The 27951-nt window shown below is 36.6% G+C and overlaps 1 protein-coding gene across 1 annotated transcript in view; it reads right to left on the bottom strand.

Moving 5' to 3' along the window:
- ZMAT4 (zinc finger matrin-type 4) overlaps positions 1 to 27951 on the bottom strand; it is a 217311-nt gene that overhangs the window by 47045 nt on the left and 142315 nt on the right. The window contains exon 4 of the mRNA XM_054565983.1: positions 22197 to 22424. Within this exon, the coding sequence (XP_054421958.1) occupies positions 22197 to 22424 (228 nt within the window). The remainder of the gene's footprint in view (positions 1 to 22196; positions 22425 to 27951) is intronic.

Here is a 27951-nt window from a genome sequence, read left to right as displayed (position 1 = left end):
TCCTTGGCAGCTTTAGAATTCCTGTCCACTTCTTCATGGCTGCTTTCCCAGTCTGTTTAACCAAGAACATGCCCACACTCTCAATTAAGGCTCATCTCAAGCAGTCCAGTGGCTATGCCTTGCACTCTGTTTTCATTGGGAAATGAAAAACAAAGGAGGCCAGGAACTTTGCCTTATTATGAGTAACAATAGATGAGTTGCATTAACTGTTTAAATACTGAGGGACACTCTGTCTGCAAAAACTAATGTGTATTTAACGTTTGGAAAATATATTTCTTTGGAAATACGTCAGTGGTCACTGTTTTGAGACTAATCAGATGGGGAATAGTCCATAGAACATTTATTGATTCACTAAACAAATACTTCTTCAGTACATATCAAGTGCCAGGCTTTGGGCTACTGTCAGCAAGACAGTGATGAAACAAATGTACAGAGTCCCTGCTGTCACAGTGTATTCAGTCTAGAGGGGAGAAACGTGTGAGAAGTTGGTTGCCAGCCATTGTGATGAGCACTGCGAACAGAAACTGCAGTACACAGAGGACAACTCCCCAGTCTGGATGCATTCTAGAGAGTTTCCTAGAAGATGCTCGCTTAAGGAGAGGTTTGGAAATTTCATAGGAACCTAGTCAGTGAAGTGCGTGCGTGCGTGCGTGCGTGCGTGTGTGTGTGTGTGTGTGTGTGTGTACGTGTGTGTTGTATAAAAGACAGGAGTAAGGGCAGGGTTCCGGGAATTAAACTATGACCGTAAACCAAAGTTGAGAGACTTTAGAGGTGAATTTGGGGAAGAAAATAGGAATGAGATCCCCAAATCCTTTCTACCAATATTTATTTAACCTTTCTTCGGAGGGCAACATTGAGTTTATGGAGGTTTTTAACCAGGGTAATGGTACAATAATATTTGTATTTTATAAAAATTTCTCTGGTTGCTAAATGGGAAAAAAATTGAAGTGAGAGACTATTTAGAAGACTCGTATAACAGAGGAATGATGAGCAACAGGGCATAGGTAGAATTTGGAAGAAAAAGATCCTTAAAGAGAAAAAAATTGCTAGATGGAATAAAAGGGGAAAAATCATTCACAAAGTAAGCAAGAAATCTAGTGCCCAGATCTTGATTTCTAATACCATTCAAAACGAAGGAAGGAAGGAAGGAAGGAAGGAAGGAAGGAAGGAAGGAAGGAAGGGAGGGAGGGAGGGAGGGAGGGAGGGAGGGAGGGAGGGAGGGAGGGAGGAGGGAGGAGGAGGGAAGGGAGAGACAATAGTCTGACAAGAGCCCTCAACTGTCAAGATAATTGAAAAGAAGAGAAGTCACAGCTAAGAGAAGCCTAAGAAGTCCTGATTAGTAATCATAGTGTAGCATGAAATAGATTCTGAAGTATGAGATTCTGAAATAGGAAAAAAAACTAAAGAAACATGAATAAATTATGGACTTTTGTTAAAAATTGTCTCATTAGCTGTGACAAATGTACTACATAAATTTAAGATATTAATAATAGGAGAAACTGGATGTGGTATATATAAAAGCTTTCCGCACTATCCACAATTTTTCTGTAAAACTAAAATATTCTAAAATAAAAATGTTTACTTAAAAATAAACAATAAATGAAGATAAGAATGAAAAGCATGAATTACCAAGATAAGAAGGAACCTAACTTTTCTCAGCAGGCAGTATTTGAAGAGACACATAAGGTTTTAGGGAGATCCATGACATAATGAATATTGTGTCTAAATTTAGTTTCATGGATTAAGATTAGAATGTATAAAGCCAAATAAAACCCATAGGAAATTTAGGTTCATTGCAGAGAGGGACTTTATCTGGATAAATATATGCACAAAGTAAAAAAAAAAAATCAATGGAATAAAAACTTTATGTCCGGTCATATTTTTGTTTAGGGAAAATAATTCCCTTTAGCCCAATGGATGAGGTATGAAGAGGCTTAAGAAAATGCTTGACTGAGAAATGATTGGAATGCTTCAGGTGTGGCAGGAAGGTTTCCAACTCTAGGAAGATGTTCACACAAGGGAGATGAACTAAGTACAGTTAACTCATAAAAGGCACAGTTTCCATATGATAATACATCAGAAGCAAAATCACTTTTGAACACCCTTAAATCATCCATAAACTATAGTGTATACAGTAGCACATATACAGCCATGTGGAATAATGTTATAGTAATGTAACAATAACACAACAGTGTAATTTTGCAGAGATAAGACACATCACTTACCAATAGAATTATAATCTTCTTACATAGAGGTCTTCACACCATGAACAATACGCATTTCCTCGGTCATAAGGGTTTTTCTTAAATTTAATCTTTATTGTATCTTTTCCATTACTATTTAGTCCCTTTATATCCCCCTCCCCCCAGCAATCACCACACTTTTGTCCATGTCCATGAGTCCTTTTTCCTCATTGTTCAATCCCTCCACCTCCAAACTCCCCCCCCTTCAGCTGTCAACCTGTAATAAGTTTACATAAAGAGGTATCTGTACTGTAAACTAATAATGTTTATGTTCTCAGTGTTTAGTTGGTCTTAAATTTTATCCATTCTGAAAAAGCCTGCCTTTTAATTGAAGTGTTTAACCAATTTACATTTAAAGTAACTATTAAGATGGTCAGACTTGGGGCTTCCATCTTTACTACTTATTTTCTTTTCTTCCATCTATTTACTGTTTCTCTGTTCCTCCTTTCATGGTTGTTTTGATTTAATTGAATGTTTTTAGAATAGATTAATTTGCCTATTATCTTTTTAACTGTACTTCCTTGTATTTTTTTGTGGTTTCTCTAAGAATTATTGTATATATATTTCAACTTTTTTTAAAAAAGATTTTATTATTTTTGAGAGGGGAAGGAAGGGAGAAAGGGAGAGAAACATCAATCTGTGGTTGCCCCTCGTGCCCCCTACTGGGGACCTGGCTTGCAATCCAGGCATGTGCCCTAGACTGGGAATCAAACCAGGGACTTTTTGGTTTGCAAGCCATCACACAATCCACTGAGCCACACCAGCCATGACATCAACTTTTATTCTATTTATAAGTAATGTTGTCTCACTTCACATAAACTATGAAATTTAGATTTTCATTCTTTATGCTATAGTTGCCATTTTATTTAATCTACTTATGATTTAGAGACAAAGAAGGACGTATTATAATGATGAAATAGTCAATCTATCAATTGTTCCTAACATGGAACAATTATATGTGCACCTAACAACAGAGCCACCAAAGAGCACAAAGCAAAAACTGACAGAATTGAAGGAAAAAATAGACGATTCAACTGCAATAATCAGAGTCTTCAAAATCCCACTTCCAATATGTATAGAATAACTAGACAAAAGATCAACAAAGAAATTGAAGACTTGCACAACACTGTAAACCAGGTAGACCTAAGAAACATTTACAGAACACTTCACTCATCGACAGCAGAATATATACGTTCTTCTCAAGGACACATGGCAATTCTCTAAAACAGACCATATGTTAGGCCATAAAATGTGCTTCCATACATTTAAAAGGACTGAAGTCATACTAAGTATATTCTTTTAACTATCATGGAATAAAATTAGCAATCAATGGCAGAAAGATATTTGAGAGATCCATAAATATGTGGAAATTATATCACATATTCTTAAATAACTAATGGGTTAAAGAAGAAATCAAAAGAAACAACAGAAAATACATTCAGATGAATGAAAATGAAAACAACATATCAAAACTTATGGGATGCCACAAAAACAATACTCAAATGGAAATTTATAGTTATAAATACATGCATTAAAAACAAACATCTCAAATCAACAGCCTAACTTTCTATCATAAGGAAATAGAAAAAGAGAAAAACAGACCTGAAAAAAGCAGAAGGAAATAAATAATTAACATTAGAGAGGGAAATAATGACATAGAGTATAGAAAACATTGTAGAAAATAAACAAAACCAAAAGTTGGTTCTTTGAAAATATCAACAAAATCGATAACTTTTAGCTAGCTTGACCAAGAAAAAAAGAACTCATAAATTACTAAAATCAGGAATGAAAGTAAGGACATCACTAAAGATCTTACAGAAATGAAAAGGATTATAAGTGAACACCATGGACAATTCTATGCCAACAAATAAGGCAACCCAGTTAAAGAAAACAGATCTATGGAAACAAACCATCAAAACTGACTCATGAAAAAAAGAGAATAGAACTATATGAGCAGAATTATAACAAGTAAAATAATTGAATTAGTAAACAAACAAAAAATTCCACACACAGAGTCCAGGACCAGTGGCTTTTTGGTAAATTCTACAAACCGATTTAAGAATTAACACCAATTCTTCACAAAACCTCTAAGACAGAAGAGGAGGAAACATTTTCCAACTCACTCTCTATGAGGCCATATTATAAAAATGAGCCAAAGATGGCCCCGTTCAACGCTGACCCTAGGTTGTTTTCTTCATCGCAACAGGCTACTACCTATTAACTCGAAGCCCACCAACACCAAACTCAAATTTTATTCATACAATTATTTTAAACAGAGCCCCAAATAATCAAATTTTACCACTTTGAGCCTGTTTGTTTTGTATACCCAAGGAAACTATACTCAATATATGTTAGCCATAGATAAAATAAATCCCGTAGCTATAACACAAACAAACACACAAACAACAAAAAGCCACTACAGCTTTCAGAGCTCTCTGACCTAGACTCCTTGCCTTGTTGCTTAGAAATATCACCTATGCACTAAGCCCCTTCTCCATTCCTTCTCTCCCTCAGGAGCTTCCTCGACCTCTTCCTTTTCTCGGTAGTGGTCTGGGTGCTACAGCATCTGGATGGTCTCATTCTATGATTTTCCCAGCATGCAAACCTGTCAAAGCATCACTCAACCAAAGTTCATGTGTGCTACTGCCACCTTGTGTTCATATCCTTTTCCTGAATCAGTGCCCAAATTTCTCAGTGTCACTGTAGGCCTATATGACCTTGACATAAAAAACACAGTCATAACAAAAACAAAAACAGAAAACCTACAATCACTATCCTTTATAAATATAGACATAAAAATCGTCAACAAAATACTAACTACTGAATCCAGAAAACAAAAAAGTTTATGTACTATGACCAAGTGGAGCTTATACCAGAAATGCAAAGTGGTTTCATACATAAAAATCAATGATTTTTTCATACAAAATTCATCATATGAATAGAATAATATGAAAACCACATGAATTAATAGAATAAAAGACAAAAACTATAAAACTGTTAGAAGAAAATTTTGGTGTAAATCTTTGTGACAATTGGATTAGTCAATGGTTCCTTAAATAAGGTACCCAAAATACAAGTACCAACAGAAAAATACAGATAACTTAAACTTGATTAAATTTTTAAAAATGTTTATGTTTCAAAGGATATTATTAAGCAACTGAAAAAAATAATACACATATGGGAGAAAAATCTGCAAATCATAGATCTAATACAAGTCTAGTATCCCAATTATATAAGAATTCTCACAACCTAAAAACAAAAAGACAGATAACCCAATTAAAAACTTGTCAGAGGATATGCATAGATATTTCTCCAAGAATATATACAAATGCCAATAAAAACCCAAAATAATGTTCAGTGTAACTATCAGAAAAAAAAGCAAATAAAAACCACAATGAAATACCACTTTACATCCACTAGAATCAACAAGATAGACAATAGTATAAGCAAAGATATGAAAAAAATGGAAATCTCATATATTGCTGGCAGAAATGTAAAACAGCATAGCCACTTTTGAAAACAGATCTCTAGTTCTTAAAAAGTTAAACACAGAGTTTTGATTTCCCTAGTATTTCTACTCAGTAAATATCCAAGAGGACTAAAAACATATGTCTATACAAAACTTTTACATGAGTATTGAAAGCAGTATTTTTTATAAGTCAAAATGTGGAAACAACCCAACTGTCCATCAATTAAAGAAGGCATACACAAAATGATCCATATAACGGAACAATATTTAGAAATAAAGATTGCATATTGATACATGCTACGACATGAATAAACCTTGAAAACATTACACTAAGTGGAAAAGACTGACACAAAAGGCACATATTGTATAATTCCACTTATATTAAATGTTTAGAATAATCAAATTCAGAGACTCAATGTATATTAGCGATAGGGGCTATAATACGGTGAGAATGGGGAATAATTACCAATAGTACAGAGTTTATTGGGGTGATGAAACATTCTACAATGGATTGTGTTCATGTTGACAGAATTTTATGAACATAAAACTCACTAAATTGTACACTCTAAAAAGGTGATTTTCATCATGTATAAATTATATCAGTATTTTAAAAAGGGGGTTATAAAAATAACCATATATAAACTTTAAAAGGGAAAAAAGCCTGTTCTGTTAACCTGCATAGCTATCATGACGGGTGATTCCCAGTCCTTCATGAGGACCTGATTTTTCATCTGGCACTTCTGTTGTAGCCTGAAGAACTTTAGCACCTCTTATAATACAGATCTGCTGGAAACAAACTCTTTTGAAAATGTCTTTACTATACCTTTACTCTTGAACAATATCTTCATTCATTGCCAGGTTTGTTTGTTGTTCATTGTTGTTTTTCTTTCAGCACCTTAAAAAGCTTTACTGACTTCTCAATTTAACTTTTTGTGTTAATGAGAAGACATCAGCTATAATTGGTATTGTTGTTGCCCTGCATGTAATATGTACTTTTTCTTTAGTTGCTTTCAAAATTTTCTCTTTATCTTTTGTTTTCAGCAGTCTGACCATGATGTACACGATGAGTCTAGTTGTGGTTTTCTTTAATTTATACTACTTCAGGTTATGAGCTTCCTAAACAATGTGAATTTCTTTCACATGTGTTAGTCTTTTTGACATTGTCACATACTACTGTGGTGTTTTTAAATTATTCTTTTAAATATATTTTTCTCTGTATTCTTTAGATTAAGTAATTTCTATTGATCTAACCTCAAGTTCACTGACTCTTCTGTCATATCTTTTTGGTTTTATAAACACATCCAGTGAATTTTTATTTTGAGCATTTTATTTTCCAGATCTAAAGCTTCCAGTGTTTCTTCTTGTTTCTATCACTAATGAGATTTTCTATTTCTTAACCATTATGAATATATTTCCTTTATGTCCCAGAGATACATTAGCTGGATCATCTCAGTATTAGTCTCCATTGATTAGTTTTTTTCATCAGTAGAGATCACATTTTCCTACTTCTTTATATGCATGAATATTAATTTAGTACTGTATCTGCACATTATGAAATGATACACTGTTGAAACTATAGATTCTGTTATAGTTCTCCAAAGAATACTAATTTTTAAAGCAAGCAGTGAACTTAGCTAACCTCAAAACTCCAAACTCCGTCTCCCCAACAGTGTGTGTTGGAAAGAGGCAGCAGCTAACATTTCTGCTCAGTACTTCCAGGCTTAGCATGGCTATTTGGAGTGCTTCATGGATGTGTAGTATAGCTGTCAGGTGCAAGCTTAGGCAGAGTATATGCAGAGAATTTGAGGCTTCTCATTTATGGCCTTCTCCTTTCTTGAATTTTCCCTTCAGTTTGGTGTGATGGTCCCCCGGAACACTTTTCTCTGTGAATTTTTGAGTTTTAGCCAACCATTTTGGTATTGTCTGGTGTTAACCCTAAGAGAAAAAGCCATAAAAATGAGGGAAAATACTCAATGTTGTTTTCTTCTTCCAAGTATTCACTTCTCTCAAGTTCCTCTCCCTTTTTTAATGTTCTTCATTGCCTTCAGGTAGATGGTTTTCTATACTTTGTCCAGAGTTCATCATTATTACCAGTAGGAAGGTTGATTTGATAGCAGTTACTCCGCTACTACAGGAGTGGGTTCCCATGACTGGGTTGCAACAATGGTTAAATCCATTCACATAGTAACCACACTTGGAGAAAAGAGGGACAACTAGGAACAATATATATGGTTGGTAATCATGTACGTATGTGTGGGAACATGTTGCAGAGGCCAATGATCACTGACTTCATTGAAGAACTTTTATGTCTGAGGGCTATAAAAACAGGAAACTTAAAGATGTGCACTTGAAATTGAGGGAGGTCTATGGATTACAAGAAGATCAGTAAAAGAATAAAGCTGGGACTGACCCTTGGGAATTGACAACAAGTCTCAGGTATGAGGGGAATAAGTTGAGGTGGCTCCGGAATTCCTTCTGTGTTGGCTTGCTTACGGCTGCAAGTTCAGGTATAGTTTTTCCAGACTCAAGCCAAATAGCAATCAAAAGATTTTTTTTGTTATGACCACATACCCGAATCAAGTCTTTACATTCCCCATGGACTGCAGAAGTCCACAGGTTATCAAAAACAGAAGGGACAAAATAAAACTCTTTCTTATGGATCCAAGGTAGGCCCATTCCTCATTAAAACTGGACCTGGATGATCTGATATGGCAAATTCTATTCTGGAGGTGAAACTATCTACACCCCAAATACACAGACTCGCAGTAAAGTGTTCCTCTGTGGCTAGACTGATCTTGAGGAAAACTAGATGCAAAAGAAGAAGAAGAAATGCTAGAAGAGACATCATGGATGACTCAGCCGAAGACCTTCATTATGTAGGGCAGAAGCTGAAGCCCAGGGAGGGGAAGCACGTCACCAGGGTCCCTCAGCTACTTCGTAACAGAGACAGGACCAAACTCTAAGGTTTGATTCTGAATCCATTTTACTGAACTTTAATGATTCACCAGGAAACTGTAATTTCCCCCAAAAGGGTTTATACTGAGCAGTAGATGCCTTGCTTTCACATGTTACAGCAAAAGAAATCAAGGCTCATATTTACAAAACAGCAGTGCTTGATAACTCATTTCAAATCATTTAACAGTTTGCCAGCTGGTGTTTGTGAAAAGCTATGCTACCACTTACTTCACTGGTCCATTAGCTATTTCAGTAAATGTATCATTATTTGTCATACATTGTAAAAATAGACTCTAAATTTAAGTTACTGCGTATTTTTGTTCATTATTCAGGTCTAAGAATCCACTTAGCTAATGCAGACATCATGCATACCTTCCAAATAAAAGATCTGTTTTGGTAAATAATATTTTTATTGGCAGCACACCACCAGCTCCTGTATTTCCAAAGAAACCTTTAGTTTTATTGCTAAGTATTTTTTTTAATTAAAATGGTTTTTCCAAGAAATTTTCCCATTTCTTACAGTAAAAACATGTAAATCATTTGGGAATTTTAAACACACTCTTTAAGTACTGTTAAAGTGCCTGCATTCCCTACTAGCATAGAAGTTTCCTGAAGGCAAGGACCTAATAAATTTTGACTGATGGATGAATAAATGCAGAGATCTTTCTCTCAGGTGATATCTACAGGATTGAATTTCTCTATTTGCATGTAGCAGTTCTGGAAATGGGCGCTAAGCCAAACAAAGATTTGAGACAGAATTTGTCAGGATGCCTGTTGCTTCCTCCCTTGCCTCAACTTCAATTACAAAATCTTGTTTCCCTGGGTTAATGTTCACAAGAGATGATAGTTGCCAGCAACAGAATCTATTTGAAAAATGGATCAAAGATACAGAATGGACTACACTTTTGTTTCATTCTTTCCCATTATCTCTATACACAAGACGTACCAGAGATTTTCAAGTAAAAAGCTTCTCACAGTATCTCATTTGCCACAGCAACACAAGGCCTGTGGACTTCTTGAAGATAAAAGAGTGTCTTCTTTTATATTCCAGGACATTGACAGCTTTATATTCCAGGATTTATCACAATGCCTATTACATGGGAAATGCTCATTAAATATTATTCAAAATAAGATAGCGAACAAAAACATCAGTAGGTATGTCCTCCTTTGGGTAAACTAGACACTTGTTTTGTATACCCTAATCTCAGTTCACAGTCAACTTTACAGAATCCCACCTATTGCAGAAAATTAGTTCTAACTGTAGCAGTTTAAAAAATAAAAGACATTATGACTACTTTTTCTGCATGGAGTTAAAGCTGTAACTTTAAAAACAAACAAAATAGTTTCCCATTTGTTAAAAGAAGGTTTGTTTTGATTTTGCATCTTTTTGCAAACATCCCCTATTTTGTCAAATGAACACATGCCACTAATGAAGTCCACAGCTATTTAAAAGCCAACATAACAGATACATGCTCTTAGAATCTTAGGAAAACACTGTGCTGAGCTCTTACAAAATACCATTTTAGTTCTTGAGCTTAAACTAAACAATAGAGATCTTCAATCAATAGCAACGAAGGGCCTCAGAGCCCTGAGGAAGAAAGATGAATTTTTTGGCAGCTTCACATGATATAGTCCACTTCTTCAATGTAGCCAAAAGTGGCAGCTAAAAAAGTGACTCGGATTTGGGTGGGTATGTTTTGATGTTGCTTTTGCCCTTTTCTTGGTCAGCGTTTCACAACCAAGGACACTGGTTCCAGTTTCCAGTTTAGGGCAGTTTCCAATGTATTAGCCCACTCTGAAATTAGAAATCCAAGCTGGTTTTCCAGTTCTCTATTTAATGAGTGCACCCACAATACATAAATGGAGGCAGAATTGTTCTATTTTAAAAGCCACGCTCATCTGTTTTGAAACCTCGTCAGTGATGATGAAGAGTTAACCAGGCTTCTTTAGACTAGTGTTCCATTTATTAGGTTCATTAATAATAGTAATGGGCAAGAGTCTGTCTCAGCTGAAGAAAAAATTGCCCACAGGATGTAAATAAACTGCTGTGCATGTTCATCAACCACATTCCTTGTTGGATTTGAGATTGAACAAAAATTTGTTATTACTCATATTACACATTAAATTTATATTTTGCTATTAGTGTTCCCAAGGCCTTGCCAAGGAGTCTTTGAGAATTCTAATACTCTGGCTCCTTCTCACTTCACTGTGGGGGAGAGTATGAGGAACAGTGCAGGGAGAAATACATCTTTCTCTTGTACTCTTCCCCCTGCTCTGCCGTAGTGCCCTCCCGGCCTTCACGCACGCCTCTGCCCCGGCTCTACCTGGTTTCCCGGCCTCCTGAATCTGAATCTGCCCCCTCCAACCCAACACACAGTCATCCCCCTAAAGCACAGATGGGACAGGTCATCTCCCCACTTTAAAAAAAAATGTCAGTGGCTGTCAAATGCATAGTTCAGCTTTGCCTGACATGCAAGACTATTTATAATTTGCTTCTATTTTGTTTCCCCAACTTAATCTCACTTACACATCTAACCTCAGTGAATGCAATTGCTAATCACATTCACACTTTTCCCCCATTTCTTCATGCCCTTAGTCATGCTCATCTCTCTGCTCTAAAACATCTGGTTGCCAATTTCCACATGACCTAAAGCTAGCTCCAAGTTGGAAATACTGTTTCTCTATTTTTAAATTCCCATTTGTATTGGGATATCTCCTAAGCTCCAATTTTTTTTTTCATATTTTGTGTTATATTTATTTCATTAAAGGTTTTATCTTGGTCTCCTTCCCTGCTTTGGACTTTAAACCCTTTGAGATTACAGGATGAGTCACAGACATTTTAATGTTTTGCTTGACTTCAAATAACAGAGCTCAGCACATAGTAGGTGTTTAGTAAGTGTGCATGAATGAGTGAATGAGAATTATTTCTTCTATACACACTATTTTTCCAATCCAATGATATGACAGGAACATGAGCCATTTAAACAGTTTAATCATGTAACCCAAAATGTGGGCTCTGAAGATCAGACTGAGTCTATATGCAACTGCTGAAGTGTCAAAACACATTAAAAATAATAATGCAAAAATAACCAGGTGTAATCTAAGCTGAATATTTTCTTCTGTCACCTCTTCCTCTACCATTCAATTTAGAATTGTGTTCTATAATTATCATATCGGCTTAAAGGCCCTATTTTCTGCTGATTCTTAACTAGATAAAACACATACAACTTTCAGAGACGGAAAATACTAGGATAAGGAATGGACTAATTCTTTTATTTAACTTATTTAATGTAATTTTAAAAAAAACACCTTACTTGACATAGTAATCTTTTTTATCAACTGTCCAACACTGGGAAATGTTCAGTTATCTCTCTGAGACTGATAATTCTAACTGCAGCAGAGAAACTGGAGAAACTGGAGAACCCGGAGTGTGGTTTTTAAGTTGGCTAACAAAAGAGAAATCATTCAAATCACTGGGCATTCATTCAAGACCTTGTCAACAATATATAGTTTTTTGTATGCTGTGGGTGATAAAAGAAAACATGGACCCTGCCTTCAAGATACTATGAAAAGACCAATGCTGATAACACCCACTGCCTAATTCTAATAGGATTCACACTTCAGAAGAAGGCTGCGACAGTGTCTGGGTATCTCTCATGGCAGTAACAGTAAATCATGGACAGGCTCTGCATCTACGTGGAAGGGGCAGCATGAATGGGCTCTGGAGGACCCCCCTCTCCACCAAATTCTGTTGAATTTACATTGAATTTTTTTCTCATTTTTGTTCCATTTACTTATATCTTCACTGCTACTACTTCCTTTAGTTCAAGTTGGCACACTTTCTCACTGGATTAATTAACAGCCTTACAGTAAATTTCCTATCTAGTTCCCTACTAACCAAGCTCCCACAATGTTGTCCGTAGAAACCCCTTTCAGAAATAGAAATATTGACATGTAATTTTCCTGCTAAAAATCTGTAAATCACTCCCCTATAGCCTTTAAGCTCAAGTGAAAATATTCAGCTCCCACCATGGTCTGACTCTATTTCTCCAGCTACTGCTCCCATTTCGTCACACCTGTCATTAAGCCCCAGTCCCATCACACAGCCCCTCGCAGGGCCCTCCTCTCCTCTGCCCCCCACCTTTGCATAGGATGCGCTCTGTCCTCAGCCTGCAGCCTTGTCCCACTCAGCTGCCGGACCTGGGTATAGTCCAGTGGTCCTTCCAGGGTCCCCCCACTCCTCTGACCTCAAAGTCTAGGAATTCCACTCCATTCCCACTGTCAGGTTGGCATCTCTGGACCTGAGCAGTCTGGCTCTTTTGCTTGCGGAGTTACAAGGCTTACTCAGTGGGCAGAATCCTGTAAAGAAACTCTCTCTAACATGCCTGAATACACCTATCGCATGCCCTTTTGATACCCCCTGCTATTCCGCAGGAGCCAACATGATGTTCCTGACCGTGATTTCATCCTCAGCTCAAAGACAGTTAAGAAATTTCTGTTCTCCAATCTACCTAACCACCCACCCGCCCACTGCTGACAGTATTAAGAAAGCCTGTGTCAGTTGTTCTTGCCCTTAACTACTAAGAAACTCCAGGATATTTTTAACCCTGAAAACTGTAAATGAATGATGGACTTATTACAAGAAAGTTTTACTACCCCCAAAAATCTGCTAGTGGCTTGAGAAATGTGACCTTGAACAAAGGAATGTCAAAAATAGGACCTGCTCTTGGAGAGAGAGAAGAGCAGGTGATCTAGGTTAGAAATGAAGCTGGCCCTGCAGCAGAGAAAATGTGGAGGATTCGGATTCACAAGATGAGATGCAAACACCTGTGCATACGTAGAGTAAATCAAAACTTCTTACAGTGACCTATTAGGGTCTATACAAGGTGACCCTATGTAGCCCCAGGATCAATTTTTACCCCTCTTATTAGCTTCGGGCACTCTGCCAGCCATTAGTCCTCAAACGTATCAAGTTTTTTCCCCACCCAGGGCCCTTTGCACTGGCTAGTACCTCTGCTTGGAATAAACAGGTGCTTCGTGTCTGGATCTTTCTCTCCCTTCGGGTCACAGTACAAAAGGTCAGCTTCTCTAAAAGGCTGTCACAAACCATCCCACTTCAAGGGACCTATCTCACATCTCATTATCCATCATATAATGCTACTTCTTTCCCCTTAGCCCTTGTCACAGGCTAAAAATATTTTGCTTGTTTATTTCCTGTCTTCTCAAGACAAGAACCTTCACTTCTAATTCACTGCAGTATGTCCAGCATGTTGTGTCTGGTATCCTGCAGCAGGTCAATATTAATAGAGTGAATAGAAAAGTGCATGAATAAACAAACAAATGAGTCATAGAGGAAACAAGGAAGTGACATATAACAAGCTTTCTGTTTCTCAAAAACTGACCTTAAGTCAGGTGATCAGAACTGCTGCTTCTATCATCTCACATGGAGACCAGGAGGCTGCAATCAAGCTATTACTCGAATAAATTTGGTCCTCAAATCTTTGGAATCTGTCGAGCATATTGGGGTGGCCAAGTATGAAGGGGGTATGGTTGTTGGATGAAGAAAGGATTGCTTAAAACTGATGTGGAGAGTCTCAAGCCACCTTCAGATGGGAAAGTGCTCCCTTTCTCTGCAGCCCCTGGCCGCAGCGTCCGTGAGGACGGGCTCAGGTCTAGGGCAGGGGACCTCGAAGAGACTATTTTCTTTTGGCTTGGTTCCCGTGAGAATGGGCAGAAATCCCTGTTAGATTCTACTTTAAAAAAATGAAATCCTTGACTTGATGTGTTTACTGCATACATTAATTTTACCCGTGGATGAGATGCCTTTCACCACAAAGGCAACAAGGGTGTGACAGCATAGTGCTTGCCACAGGTATGACTCGCCCACCTGTGTTCTGTCTGATTGTGGTGGTTTTCAAATGTCCCCGTATTCTCTCATAAGTCTCTCTTCAAAGGTGGAGTTTAATTCCTTTCCACTCCTTTAGTACAAATGGATATTGACTTTTAGTTAATAGAATATAGAAGTTATGTCAGGTGGCCTTCAAGCCATTAAAAAAGACAGCTCCTACCTGATGCTTTCTTGGATGGCCTGCTCTGTAGGAAGCCAGCCACCACCTCATCAGACATTCAGAACCCCTGGGAGAGGCCTATGAGGGGAGAAGCTGAGGTCTCTTGCCTACAGGGAAACATGTGAGCCACACTTTCTCCTTTCTTTTATTTGGCTTTTAAAATGTCCATATTGCCCTTTTCTTTGTATTGAGTTATACAGATTTTGACAAACACATAGCCACCACCATATCAAGGTACAGAAAAGTTGCGTTACCCCTCCAGTTCCCTGTTGTTGCCCCTTTAGAGTCAACCTCTTTCCCCACCCCCTGTCGCCGGTGCCTGACAACCACTAATCTGTTTTCCAGAATGGAAGGAACCACCTTTAAAACAGAACTGCACCCTAGGCCCATATCTCAGCCCCAGTGTTGTGAGAAGCCTCCACCCAGAATCGCCTGGCCAAGCGAGTCCCAAATTCCCCCACAGAACCTGCAAGACCTCATAAACGTCTAGTGTTGTTTTCAGCCACTAAGTTTTGAGGTGTTACATAGCAAGAGTTGCACTGGTTGCCTTTAAAAACTCTTCATTTTTAACCTAGTAGTTCCACTGGGCCAGAAACAGATCCAGAACCCAAGTCCCCCTGCACAGGTAACTGGGGTTACCTGGAGGTATAGGAGTGTCACTGAACGGCATGACTAAGCTATTCTCTGCCTGAGATGTACACAAAGGCCAAGCTAAAATTAAGTGAAACAAATTGAGGCAGCCAATCCACTGTTACATGAAAGTTCACAGCAGAAATAATTTAAAAGTAAAAATATCTCACTCCAGTATTATGCTTATTTTGAAGGAAGGCTGGTCATTCTAACTCGAACACTACTTATAATGATTTGAAGTCCTAGATAAGCTTCTTATGTCTCCTGGAAATTAACCCCCATTCCTGCTAATAAGGGCAGAAGTTGTATTATAGAGGGAGTAATAAATTCCAGTGGCTTCTCTAGAAGTATGTTTTCATAGCACTTGGCTTCTCAATCCCAGGTCCTACGAATAGTGAAAATGATTTCTTAGCATTTTTATATTCACTCCAGCTAAAATGGAATTGTTGAGCATGGGAAACATTCCTTTATTAAATGTACATAATGTACTTTGCAAAGAACTCATTCCCAGAAAACTGAGAGTTGACTGTGCCCGTTATACACTTGAGTTCAAAGCAAGTTTTATACAAAATATATAAGCTCCCAAATTCACCTGTTTTAAAACAAAAGAGTTAACTACCAAACTTTTAATTAGTCAATAATGAGTCACTGGAAATTGGTGCACCTACAATCAGGAATCCTGGATCTCACCATGACTTAGAAAGGGACAGTCACTTCATTTCTCTGGGCCTCAGAATCCTGCTCTGTAAAAGTAAAGGGCATAACTGAATGATTTTTTTAATGTTCCTTCTAGCACAATCAGTTTATGATGCTCAAAAACATGACATTTTCAAATGAGTTCTTTTGCCTGTGTCTTTAAATGAGAATTATACCAGAATAGTCTAGTTCAGCGATTTTCAGTCTTTTTTCATCTCATGGTACAGATAAACTATTTACTAAAATTTGGTGGAACACCAAAAAATATGTTATATCTTTTGTCAATCTGACAAAAAACTAGGTATAATTTTGATTGATTTACCAAAAAATAGTAATAGTAATTACCTATGTTTTTTGCTCCAAAGTGACTTTTTAAAAAAATCAGTGCCTATATTTGTATACAAGGATTTTTAGTACCAAGAATTAACCAATCAGATGCAGCCTCATTATGTGATATAACTAATAAGATGCAACTCTATTACATGCATTATATATCTACGGTTTGAGACAGGGCATTCACACCAGATAGCTATTATTGTATTGGCTGTTGTCATTTTTTAATTTGACAGTCTAAGGGAAAAGAGGTCAGTGCCCCTGACTAAATAGTCAGGTATAGTATGTTTTAAAAATTCTTGTGGCACACCACTTGAAAATTGCTGGTCTAGTTTCTTCTGAAAGAATGAAATAACTGCATTTTTCAATCCTAAAACTTGTAAAAGAATATAAAATAAAAGTCTGCAAAATGGACCTTTTGTTTCTACCAAGCTATAATTTCATAACTTATACTGTTACATAACAAACGGCCTTATATTTGTGTTCTATGCTGACAAGAAGAATTTAAACTATAAAACAAATCTCTAAAGTACTTTCTGACCATTAAATTTTATAATTCCATAATTCAATAACTTCCTTTGTTTTCTACATTCAATTCTATATTCAGAAAGAGGTGACTGATTTCACTAACAAATTAAAACTTGGAAGTAGAGATAAATACCATCTGTTTTCTGGAAAGAATAACACTAAAGTTGAGTCAGTAATCAGGTTATAAAATATTAATAACTAGATCAACTCCATTTAAAATTCTTTGTTATCCTATAAGAATAATTTCTTTTTAAAAATTTGATCTTCTACTTAGCAAAGGAAGGCAAGAATACTAACACCATTCTATAGTTTCCAATGGCTAAATAGTGTAAATACAAAAAATACAGAAGGTATAAAAATTTTGTGCTATTAAAATATTTTCAAATAATAAGTAGAAAGTCTTGTGGAGGTTACATGATTCAAGGTCAATATACACAAATCAACTACATTTATATATCAGTAAAAAACATAGAAATGAAATTTCAAAAAATATACTGGAGTTAAAGAACATAACATACTTGAGGAAAAACTTAACAAATAGGCTTAAAACTTTTATACTGACAACTGCAGAACATTATTGATAGAATTTTTAAAAAAACAAATATATAGAGAGGATGTTCACAGATTGGAAGACTCATTATTGTGAAGAATTTAAATAAATTCTCTCCAAATTGACCTACAGATTGAATTCAAACCCATTCAATATTCTAATAAGTTTTCTGTGTAGAGAGTAGAAAGATAATTATAAAATTTATATAGAAATGCAAAGGATTTAGAACAGTCAACAATCTTTAGAAAGAAAAACAAGTCTGGAAAAATTGTACTACCTAATATCAAGTGTTCTGTAATGCTAAGAAAAATCAATAATTGTAGTACTGGCATAAAGATAGTCAAAGAAATCAATGAAACACAATAGATTATATAGAAATAGATTTACATATAATCAATAGGCTTTTAATAAAGGTGCCAAGGCAATTCAATGAGAAAAAGAAAATATTTCCAACAAATTTGCTGTGACAACCTGGTAATGTATGAAAACAAAGTGAATTTCAACCCCTACCTTATATCATATATAAAAATTATTTGAGATACACCATAATCATAGATCTAAAAGCTAAAATAATAAAATTTATAGAAAAGAACTTACAGAATGCCTTTGGGTGTAGCAAAGATTTTTTTTAGATGGGGCATAAAAAACAGTAATTACAAAAAGAAAAAGAAGATAAATTAGACTTCCACAATGTAAATGTCTGCCCACCAGATATTCTTCAAGAAAATGAAGACTCAAGTCACAGATTAGGAGAAAAACATTAACAATGCATATATCTGATAAAGGATTTGTGTTAATAGTATGGGAAAACCTTCTATCTACTGCTCAATAATAAAAAAGGCACACGACCAAATTTTGAAAAATACAGACAGAAGACACGAACAGTCGCTTCTCCACAGAAGATATGCAAATGACCAATAAGCACATTTAAAAAAGCCGTTGACATCTTCACCAATATGGAAACACCAATTAAAGCCATAATGAAATACTCTCCTACGCTCACCAGAGAGGCTAAAATTTAAAGACTGACAAAAACAAATGTTGGTGAGATTATAGAATTCACGTACAGTAGTTGGCCTTTTATCTATGGGAAATATGTCTCAAGAACTTCCAGTGGATGCCTGCAGCCTCGGGTAGCACCAAACCCCTACATGCTATGTGTTTTTGCTATGCATGCATAACTATGATGAAGTTTAATTACCAATTAGGCACAGTACGAGATTAACAACAATAATAATAAAATCAAACAATTGTAACAATATACTGTAATAAAAGTTATGTGAATGGCTTTGGGGCCATTATTAAGTAAAATAAGGATGCCTTGAACACAAGTATGCAATGCCACAGCAGTGGGTCTGGTAGGTGAGATGGCTGCTAAGTGACTAAGAGGGCTGGGGGCTGGAAGCACATACACGGTGGGCATGTTAGACAGAGAGATGCGTCACATCGCAGGCAGGACTGAGCGCGATGGTGCACAATTTCATCACGCTACCCGGGTCCGTGCACAATTTAGAACTTCTGAATTGTTTATATCTGGAATTTCCCGTTGAATATTTTCAGACCATGGTTGACCATAACCGAAACCAGGGAAAGTGAAACTGTGGACAAGGGAGGACCACTCTCTGTTCTTTTGAGAATTCAAAATAAAGAAACTACTTTGCAAACAATTTTGGCGGTTTCTTACAGAGTTAAACATGCACCCAGTTTAAGAACCACCTATTCTACTCTTAGGAATCTACCAAGAGAATTAAAACATATGTTAATAACAACAACGCAATGTTTATATACGTTTTATTCTAAATAGTACTCAAAAAATTAAGAGGAAAATGGATATATAAATTGTGGGATTTGGGGCAGAATCCTATTCTTTAAGAAAGGCTAGTCTGCTTTATAGACAACAGGTGGACACATTTCAAAAATAATATGCTATGCAAGAGAAGCTAGATACATACACATAAAAAAATAGATACTGTCTGCTTCCATTTATGTGGGGTTTTAGAATGAGCAAAACTAATCTATAGTGAAAAAATAAGAAAAGTGATTCCTGGAATGGGAGATTAGGTTTGACTGGGAAGGAGCACACGGGAATTTTCTTGATAGGAGTGTGGGTTACAAGGTGTTTGAATTGTTAAAACTCATAGAACAATAACACTTGGTATCTTCTTATTTGACAATATGTAAAATATATAACATCTTTTTAAAATTTAGAAGTAAAAAGTTATAAATGACTTCCTGTAAAAATTAATTGGGATCATTTTAGAATTGAAAATGATTGCCATATTAAAATGTAGGATTTTAGGTGATTTTTTAATTTTGCTTTTGCTGTTCATTTATTCATTCAGCAATTATTGAGTACTACTACGTGGATGTCACTATTCTAGATGTTTTGAACACATCAGTGAGCATAACAGACAGAGATGCTTTCAAGTTGCTAACAATTTATGGCGGAGGGGTAGAGAGAAAAACAGATAATCAGGTGAACCGTAATAAGTAAGTAAATGTACTGCCTAAAAAACTGAGACGTGCTGAGAAAGAAAGCCTGTGGCACTGCCATATTATTCTCCAACTACTTGATACCATTTTTTAAAAAGTTATGGTTATGTCTTTATTAATCTATCAGCATTTTTGCCCTTATTAATTGATCAATCATGCATTAGAAGCATTCCAGAAACAGGTGAGTGTGTGTGTGCATGTGTTTTAAAATGTGAATTATCATCATTGCTTTATTCCTCAAGCTTCTGCAATATTTAATGCTGGAATAAATATATATCAAGATGTCACCAGGGGTAGGTGAAAAGGTTGATTTCAAGGACACTGTGTTCAATGCTAATTGCATTTTCCATGTTACCAAGGCATAGCCACATTGTTATCAAGTCAAAGAAGAGCCCTTTTTGTCTCTGTATAAAAGACAAGCTACTCAAATGTAACAGAATTCAGACGCCCACGTCATTAAGATGTGGTTGCACATAAAAGATGCAGCACTGATAATTCAAACTTGACAAGAAGAATGTACTCTAGGAATAATTTTTCCATAAGTTATAATATCTGGCGCAAAACATAAATAAAGTCCTGTTTTTCCCCTTCAGTGCCCTGCCAGAAAGGAGCCACTAAGCCAGCTTGTTATCTGCCAGTAGCAGTGAGCGGTGGGTAGGCCTTCAGCTGCGGGCAGATTCATCCTGGACTGCTTTCACACCACGTAGACTGAGAACATAAGAACTCCCCCCAAAAATAGCAATAATAACAATGATTCCAAAGTTTCTGGAATGAAATTATTCAACAAAGGAAAATATTAAGCTCATGTTGTTTTTCTATAGCTAGAAAACATACACAAAAGTAAAGTGTTTTTAATATTTGCTCTTATTTATCATTTTCAATCACATATCTTGGAATAATCAGTTTCTAATCAAGCTCTATAGATGTACTAGTTGCCTTCCAGTCTTTAACATATGCTGTATCAGAGGATTCTTTCACAATAACGTGTTTATTTGCCAGGTAGCTAACAGCTTCTATTTTCCTGCCTCTTTGCCTGCACATCTAATTCTGCTCACATGGAATGCCTTTGTACCTGCTGAAATGCTACCCACCTTTCTAGTTCCAACTCAAGTCCCTTTCCTTGATGAAGTCTTCCTCATCAATATCACCAGAAGCGACATGTCCCCCCTTTCGGCTCACACAGCATGATCTTCTATTCCACTTATTTGGTCTAGAATTGTAACAGGTTATTCCTGACTACAATTATCCCTCTTGGAGGCTCATAGCCTGCTTGGGATAATAAAAATTGTAGACTCTACACACAGAACTCATTTTAAATCTAGGCTGCATTTGCAAAATTGATTTGTAAATTTTGTTATTACAGCTATTTTGAATGATGATTCCCTGGCCAGCCCATCAAAGCTTATCTCGCTCATACAACGTCTGATGTCAACAGTACCCTTCACAGAATTATTTTTCTGAGAAAATGCATTTTCTCAGAAATATATGTCAGTTTGTTCTACACTGCCAACATCAAATTGATCGAAAATGTTTAGGTGATCAAAAAGTGTTTCAATGGTTATGAACAATGAAATATTCTATAAATCCCATCAAAAACTGGTAGCTGGCTTCCTGAGAAATCTACAAGCCTGAGCCTCACCCTACAGTTTCCAGGTTTCTTGTCAGCAGCTTCTGTGAAACCTCACACAAACTTTGAATGCTTCATGGTTTCCATCAAATCAAGAAAACATCTGTCAAATGGGGTGGGATAGCTGGGTATTGTGGCACACAGCACCATCTTGCCTCAATTTCCAGGCTATTTCTGTTAAAGGAGCTTGGTCTTGCGTGAAGCCATCAAGTTGAATCAGTACATTGCCCTGTTTGGGCTGAATTCTTAACAGCACAAAAGTTTAAAGAAAATGCTATTTGGCCTTTTTAGCATTTTCTGCCATACTGTTCCTGTACAAAAGCATTCATTAGAGAAGGTGTTTACAGATGAAGCAAAAGAAATAAAATCTGATTTTTGGGTGGGTGGCTTTGATCTGAAAAATAGTCAATAAAAATATGGAAATAACAAACTCTTCGAAACAAAGGAGATTATAAAGATTGAGCTAGTTTTCTGCTCATTCCCTTTTTCTTCCACTCCCCTTGGATGAGCCTAATTAATAATAATAATCATGCCAATTTGTGAAAACACTAGCCTTTCTCTGAAAGCCCAGTTCTGAGGCAGAAATTAGCGGAGTTTCTCTTACCTCTTAGTTCCCCCATATCCAGAGTTGTCCCAAGTTGTTCTAATAAAGCAACTCTTGCCGCATTCTTTTTGTGTTTCTTGCCATCATAATGTTGCTGGGCCATCAGAGGGTTATTAAACCAGGCTGCACAGAGCCCACAATATCTGTCTGAATCTCTTCTTTGATAGGGAGATGCGACCACCGGAGCAGTGTCCACCCTTGGAGGCTTAAGTGAGCTCAGGGGGGTTGCTGTGAAGGCAAACAACCAGAAAGAAGTACAAGCCAGGTTAGTACACTCGGCCTCAATCTCTGAAGGTGGGAACATCTCAGGTTCATTGTAGAGCTCAACAACGCAAGAGTTTATTGAGAGCAGAAAAACAGTCTTTGCCAGCCTTTGCTCTTTGACGTTGGGATACAATAAAAATTCCTAATTTATTGAGATCAGAGTCCTCACTTTGTTATGCTTACCTCTGATAGTTTAGGAGACCATTCCTTATAAAGAAAAAAAGATTTTAAAAAATCAATTATTGGAGATAAGGGGTGGTATGTTAATCAAACCGAAGCAAACCATGAAATAAACATTGAACAATCATGACTTGAAATATTCTGAATGAAAGAATGATGGGACATTCGTGTGCTGTAAATAGAAATGACCAATAAATAAATGATTTGCCCAAGTGATAGCAGATCTTTCAGTGACATGGATTGCACCAATTGACAAAATCATGCTAATTTCATTGTCAATTACTTCTGTTTATTGTGACAAGTTATTTTCAACCTATACCTGTTAAAGTTGATGTTGAAAGTAACATTTAAAAAAAACACACAAATACTATAGAGCTGATGTTACCTCTCTAAATTGAAAAGTGTATATCACCATTTTGAGATTGCATAGTCCCAGCTATTAATTTAACATACTCCACTGTAAGCTTAGAGTTATTTTTGGACCAGCCCCCTCCAAAAAGAAACCCCACAACTTGAAATTTACTAACAGGAAGCAAAAAAATACCTTTTTCATACATCACAACAGAAAAGTTGCTTTCATCATCACAATAACTATGACTCCGATTACTGTCCCATTTCCCAGGTGATGGACCTCAGAGATGCCAAGTGATTTACTGAATGATATCTAGTTAAGGTAAAGGTAGGATTCCAACCCAAATCCTTAATTTCCAAGACCAATGTTTCTTCCTGTACCCCTAAGGACTCTTTTTCATACTTCTTAATAAGCAAAGGGATTTTTTTTCTAGACCTTAGTAATCTTTGTATTTTATATAGGATTTAATTTAATTAGGGGGAAATTTCTGATCCAAATATTTTGGTGAAGAAAAAGAAATGTAAATTCTCACATCGCCCATCAGCCATAAGGCCATAGAGCAGGACCTTCTGTTTGTTCTTTCCTCTGTGGTATGGAGGGCAGCTGGCAAAGCCACGAAAATTAGGACCATTCCGAGAAAAAGCTGAGATACGGAACCTCAATAACAAGTTAAGCAACCACTTAATTAACCCTCCAAGCTTTCAAATAACTTTTATGTTATGTTATGTTTTTTAGATTAAATAACTGATATAGAAATAAATACTTCTAAATGACATTTTAATTTAAGGAATGCCTGTAGCATAACAACATCTCGAGAAAGCCTTTTCCTCTCTACCCAGAGATTTTATCAGATAAGGATGTTTTTAACTAGCTTGGATGAAACAATTGTATTATTTCTATAAGGACTTAGATAATAAATTTCTTTAAAGCTTCATTGTTAGGTTCAGTTATAAGTTGCTATGTGAAAACAAAGCTCAGATGTAAGCTATACCATCCTAGCAGCCACCCAATGTCATTCTGCTGTGACTTAGAAATCCTAATAGAAAACTGCAAACATATGCAGTTGACCTGCATGTAGAAGGACTACCATCCACTTTTCTGAAGGAAATTGGATTTTGCTTCTGAAGTTTCCGGTATCCTTATCAATTTCTGAGGCTTTATAGCTGCCTATTGTCTTTGATGACAACAGAAAACATATCAAATCTTTGAAATCTGAATGAATGTTCATTCTTAAAGCATAATTTACTTTTCTCTAAACTGGGCCCTGAAAAAACATTCCATAGTCAACTTTGTCAATTGATACTTTATGTACCACGTTCTAGCAGGAGCAATGCATATTAGAATATTTGTCAAATAAGATAGTAATCTTATCTTGCTTTTAAGAAAATACTTTGAGGCTGTGTCTGCATTGTAGCTTCTCCTCTTAATAATTCTATCCTCTGTATAGCCCCAAAATTTAATGCTTTGTTTCCAACTGTCTTCACCAATCTCAACCCAGCTTATATTTCACATAAAGGCAAATTAAGTAGTGTGAGTGGAGTGGAAACAGCTTTAAATCAAAGTCCGCTGTCAAGGTTGGGTTGGAGTCCTCCAGCACTAACCTGTGTAAACTTCGGCAACATCTCTGAAGTCTCTGGTTGCCTCAAGTTTCATATTCATGGTCACCATCTCTTTAAAGCCCACAGTGGGGGATAGAACAAGTTGTAGAAGCTCTCCCTCGCGCGCTCTCTCTCTCTCTCTCTCTCTCATGGCTTTGACTGGGTGCCAAATAACAGAATTGTGTATAAGAAGACTCTTTTCCAGGTTATGTCACTAAATCTGCATGTGTATTTGGACCACAACACCCATATTTCTTTGGAAAAGTGTATTATTTTAATAAAATGAATACAAAGTAGGGTAAATATTATCCTTTGGTTTAAAACATGTTTTAACAAAACTCATTAGTTGATGTAGCGTTCACTTTTATTTTAATTTGATGCTTTATGTTTTCATTTTAATTGCAAATACATTTAGCTAAATATTGATTTCACTTCCCCTATGTAGAACTTAAAAACAAAAGTGAATTCTTCAAAACGAGTAGTTTCCAAGGTTGGATGGACATTAGACTCACCGAGAGCTTTAAAGATCTCTACAGCCAGGCTGTTCCCCAGACTAATTACATTAGCGCCTCAGCGTAGGAGGCAGGCATCGGGGTGCTTTTAGCACCTTCATCCCCCACCACTTTCCTCCATGTTTCTAATGCACAACCAAGGCTGTGAACCATTGATCTAAATATTGCCAGATTTTAGTTTAAAATGACCGTAAAATAAAGTCCTCTTGGATCTTCACATAAAAGAAAGTCTCATATAACATCTAATGGCAATGGAGCAAAATTATTTGTAGGCAATAACCAAAATGTCACATCTTTATCCATGAGACAGAAAGGAATAATAATTACTTGGTATTTTCTTAAAATGCCAATCAGTTTTCCAATTTCACCAAGCTATAAAACGTTCTTCAAAATAGTAGCTGATATTATGCGTTAATATGATAAAAGTTAAAAAACAATTCTAATTTCTTTCCACGTGTCGAAACTCAAATTCACATTGAGCTGTTGTACCTTCTACCTCTGAGAGGCCCCATCATCAGCCTGGTCTGCTGCTGTAGACCAACCCTCTCTATATAGTAGCGAAATGCCTGTCCCACTGGATGCTTCTTGATCCCATCTATTCTGTGAGGCCCTGATAACAACCACCTTGTAATTTTGTGTGCGTATGTAAGAGAATTTCAATAGATCATAATACTAATACTTTGATAGTTAATACTTTTGTGTTTGCTGTCTTCTCTAGTGCATGCCCACAATCCTTTATTTTAATTCAGAAAAAAAAAATTTAAATTTCTGATATGTAAAACTACCTTTGTGATTTATTTGTCATCAAAGCTGGATCTGAATTCACACAAGTCTATTTATAGTGTGTATATATCTATATATAGATATGTATATCTATATATAGTGTGTGTGTGTATCACTTAGTTTAAACATACATAATGCAATAGAATTATTTATATCTCTGAAGTGCTATTTCAGACCCATAGAAACATAGTATGTGGTACATGTATTTTATTATATATCAAAAATCTTAAAATTTCTGATTTTCAAAATTCATTCAGCCCCTAATACTTTGAAAAAAAGATCACAGACCTGTAGCCAGTTCAGAGTAACTAAAATAAACTCAAGTTATTTTAATGCTTGAGACAGTTGAAATAAGTCAATGTCCAAAACTTGATTTCTAAGAATCACCTGAGACTGAAATAATATCAATAGCACTTTTGGTGCTTTTCATGTTTGTCAATAAGCCGGTTCTCAATAGCCACATGTAGCTGTCTTGAGTAATGGTCTAAAATAATATGTATCTCTGTCCTATGTTTGTTTCTCTCTGGAAGAATAACTGCAGTGGATCTAATACCAAGAATATTTCCAGAGCACCCTCTGTGTGCCTCTCACAGAACACTTCCTCACTCTAATGTAACACTGTAGACAACCAGACTCTCCATGAAGCCAGCACCTTGCATGGTGGCAGAGACACATAGTGTCTATCTCATGCCTTCTGTTGAACGAACGAACGAACGAACGAATGAATGAATGTTCTTTACATGCAAAGTGAGTAAAGTACATTGGTAACCAGAGTTTTCTTTTTTCTTCTAAATTGTATCATTTAGCACTTGAGTCAATGTAAATACTAGCAAATAAGTGGCAAGATTATGGGTAAGTGAAGGCTAAATGGTGGCAGGGCAACATGTCAAAGTGTAAGCATACATCCCAGTCTCCCTCCTTATTTTGGATTCAACTATACATTTTGAATATATTTCTTTCAAACTCTTGTTCATTTGCCGGAGTGGCCTATGTCCATACATTTCAGAGAGTGCAAATATGCACATTGTTCTAGAAATTTACTTTCAAACAGAAAGCCATCTACTCCAGTTTGTTGATCATAGCATCCAAACCCTCATCCAAGCTCCTGGCCTGATACTAACCATCCAATCTTGCCTAGGATTGAGACGGTTCCCAGGACATGGGTCTTGCAAGTGCTAAAGTGGAAAGTCCTAGGCGAACTGGAATGAGTTGCTTCTGGGGTCAGGTTCTGGGGTCAGATCTGGTTTACATAAATTTTCACAGTGGAGAAACAGGGATTAGTAAAATGTTTGTAAATAATTGTTCAAGAGCCTAGAGCAGATACACTTTCAACCAAAGAGGATGGATCCACCAATAAATAAATCTCAAAATTTGATTTGTCAAATTTTAGCCAGATTAGGAGGTAATACATTCAGCAACCAGTGGGATTCCCACGTGCCTGTCTAACTTTTGAGCCAGGGACACAGGGTGCCCTTCAACTGCCCCCTCCCAACATAGGGCTTCCACTAACATCTCTTTCTCTCTCTCTTATGCTAAAGCTTTAGGATAACAAAAATTAGCCCATTCTCAAAAAGGATTTGGGAGTTTTTGAAATAGTTTGAGGAATTTACCCATTTTAAGATGTAGCTTTCTCACCGAAGGCATTCTTATCCATAATACAAATTCTTCTGAGATGCGTGATATTTCGCAATTAATATGAAAGGGGACCCCCAAAAACCAGAACTATCTTCCGGATTGTGGGCCCCTTGTAGTAAAGGCTTCTTCCCCCTATTGGCACGTCTGCATCAGTGTGCCAGCTGGCTTCGTTGTGAGAGGCTGTCTTAGGCTTCAGTGAAATTTTTTTGAAAACTCTTTCAACACGTTTTGCCCATTTCACAATGGGTGATTTATAGTGCACCGGCCCACCTGTCCAGCAGTTTTTGACCAAAAACAGCATGAGCCCCGTGCCCCACCCTCCCTATTCACCCAATTTTGCCAAGTGACTTTTTTTTTGTTTCCCCGAATGAAAAGAAGTCCTCAAAAGGAAATGTTTTGCCAATGTGGATGAGATGAAACAAAACACAGCA

The sequence above is a fragment of the Pteronotus mesoamericanus genome, unplaced genomic scaffold (genome assembly GCF_021234165.1).
Source record: "Pteronotus mesoamericanus isolate MK-2021 breed Mesoamerican mustached bat unplaced genomic scaffold, CSHL_Meso_final contig_169, whole genome shotgun sequence".
Lineage (NCBI taxonomy): Eukaryota > Metazoa > Chordata > Mammalia > Chiroptera > Mormoopidae > Pteronotus > Pteronotus mesoamericanus.
Note: the sequence above shows the minus strand (reverse complement) of the source record. Positions and strands in the feature narration are given on the sequence as shown.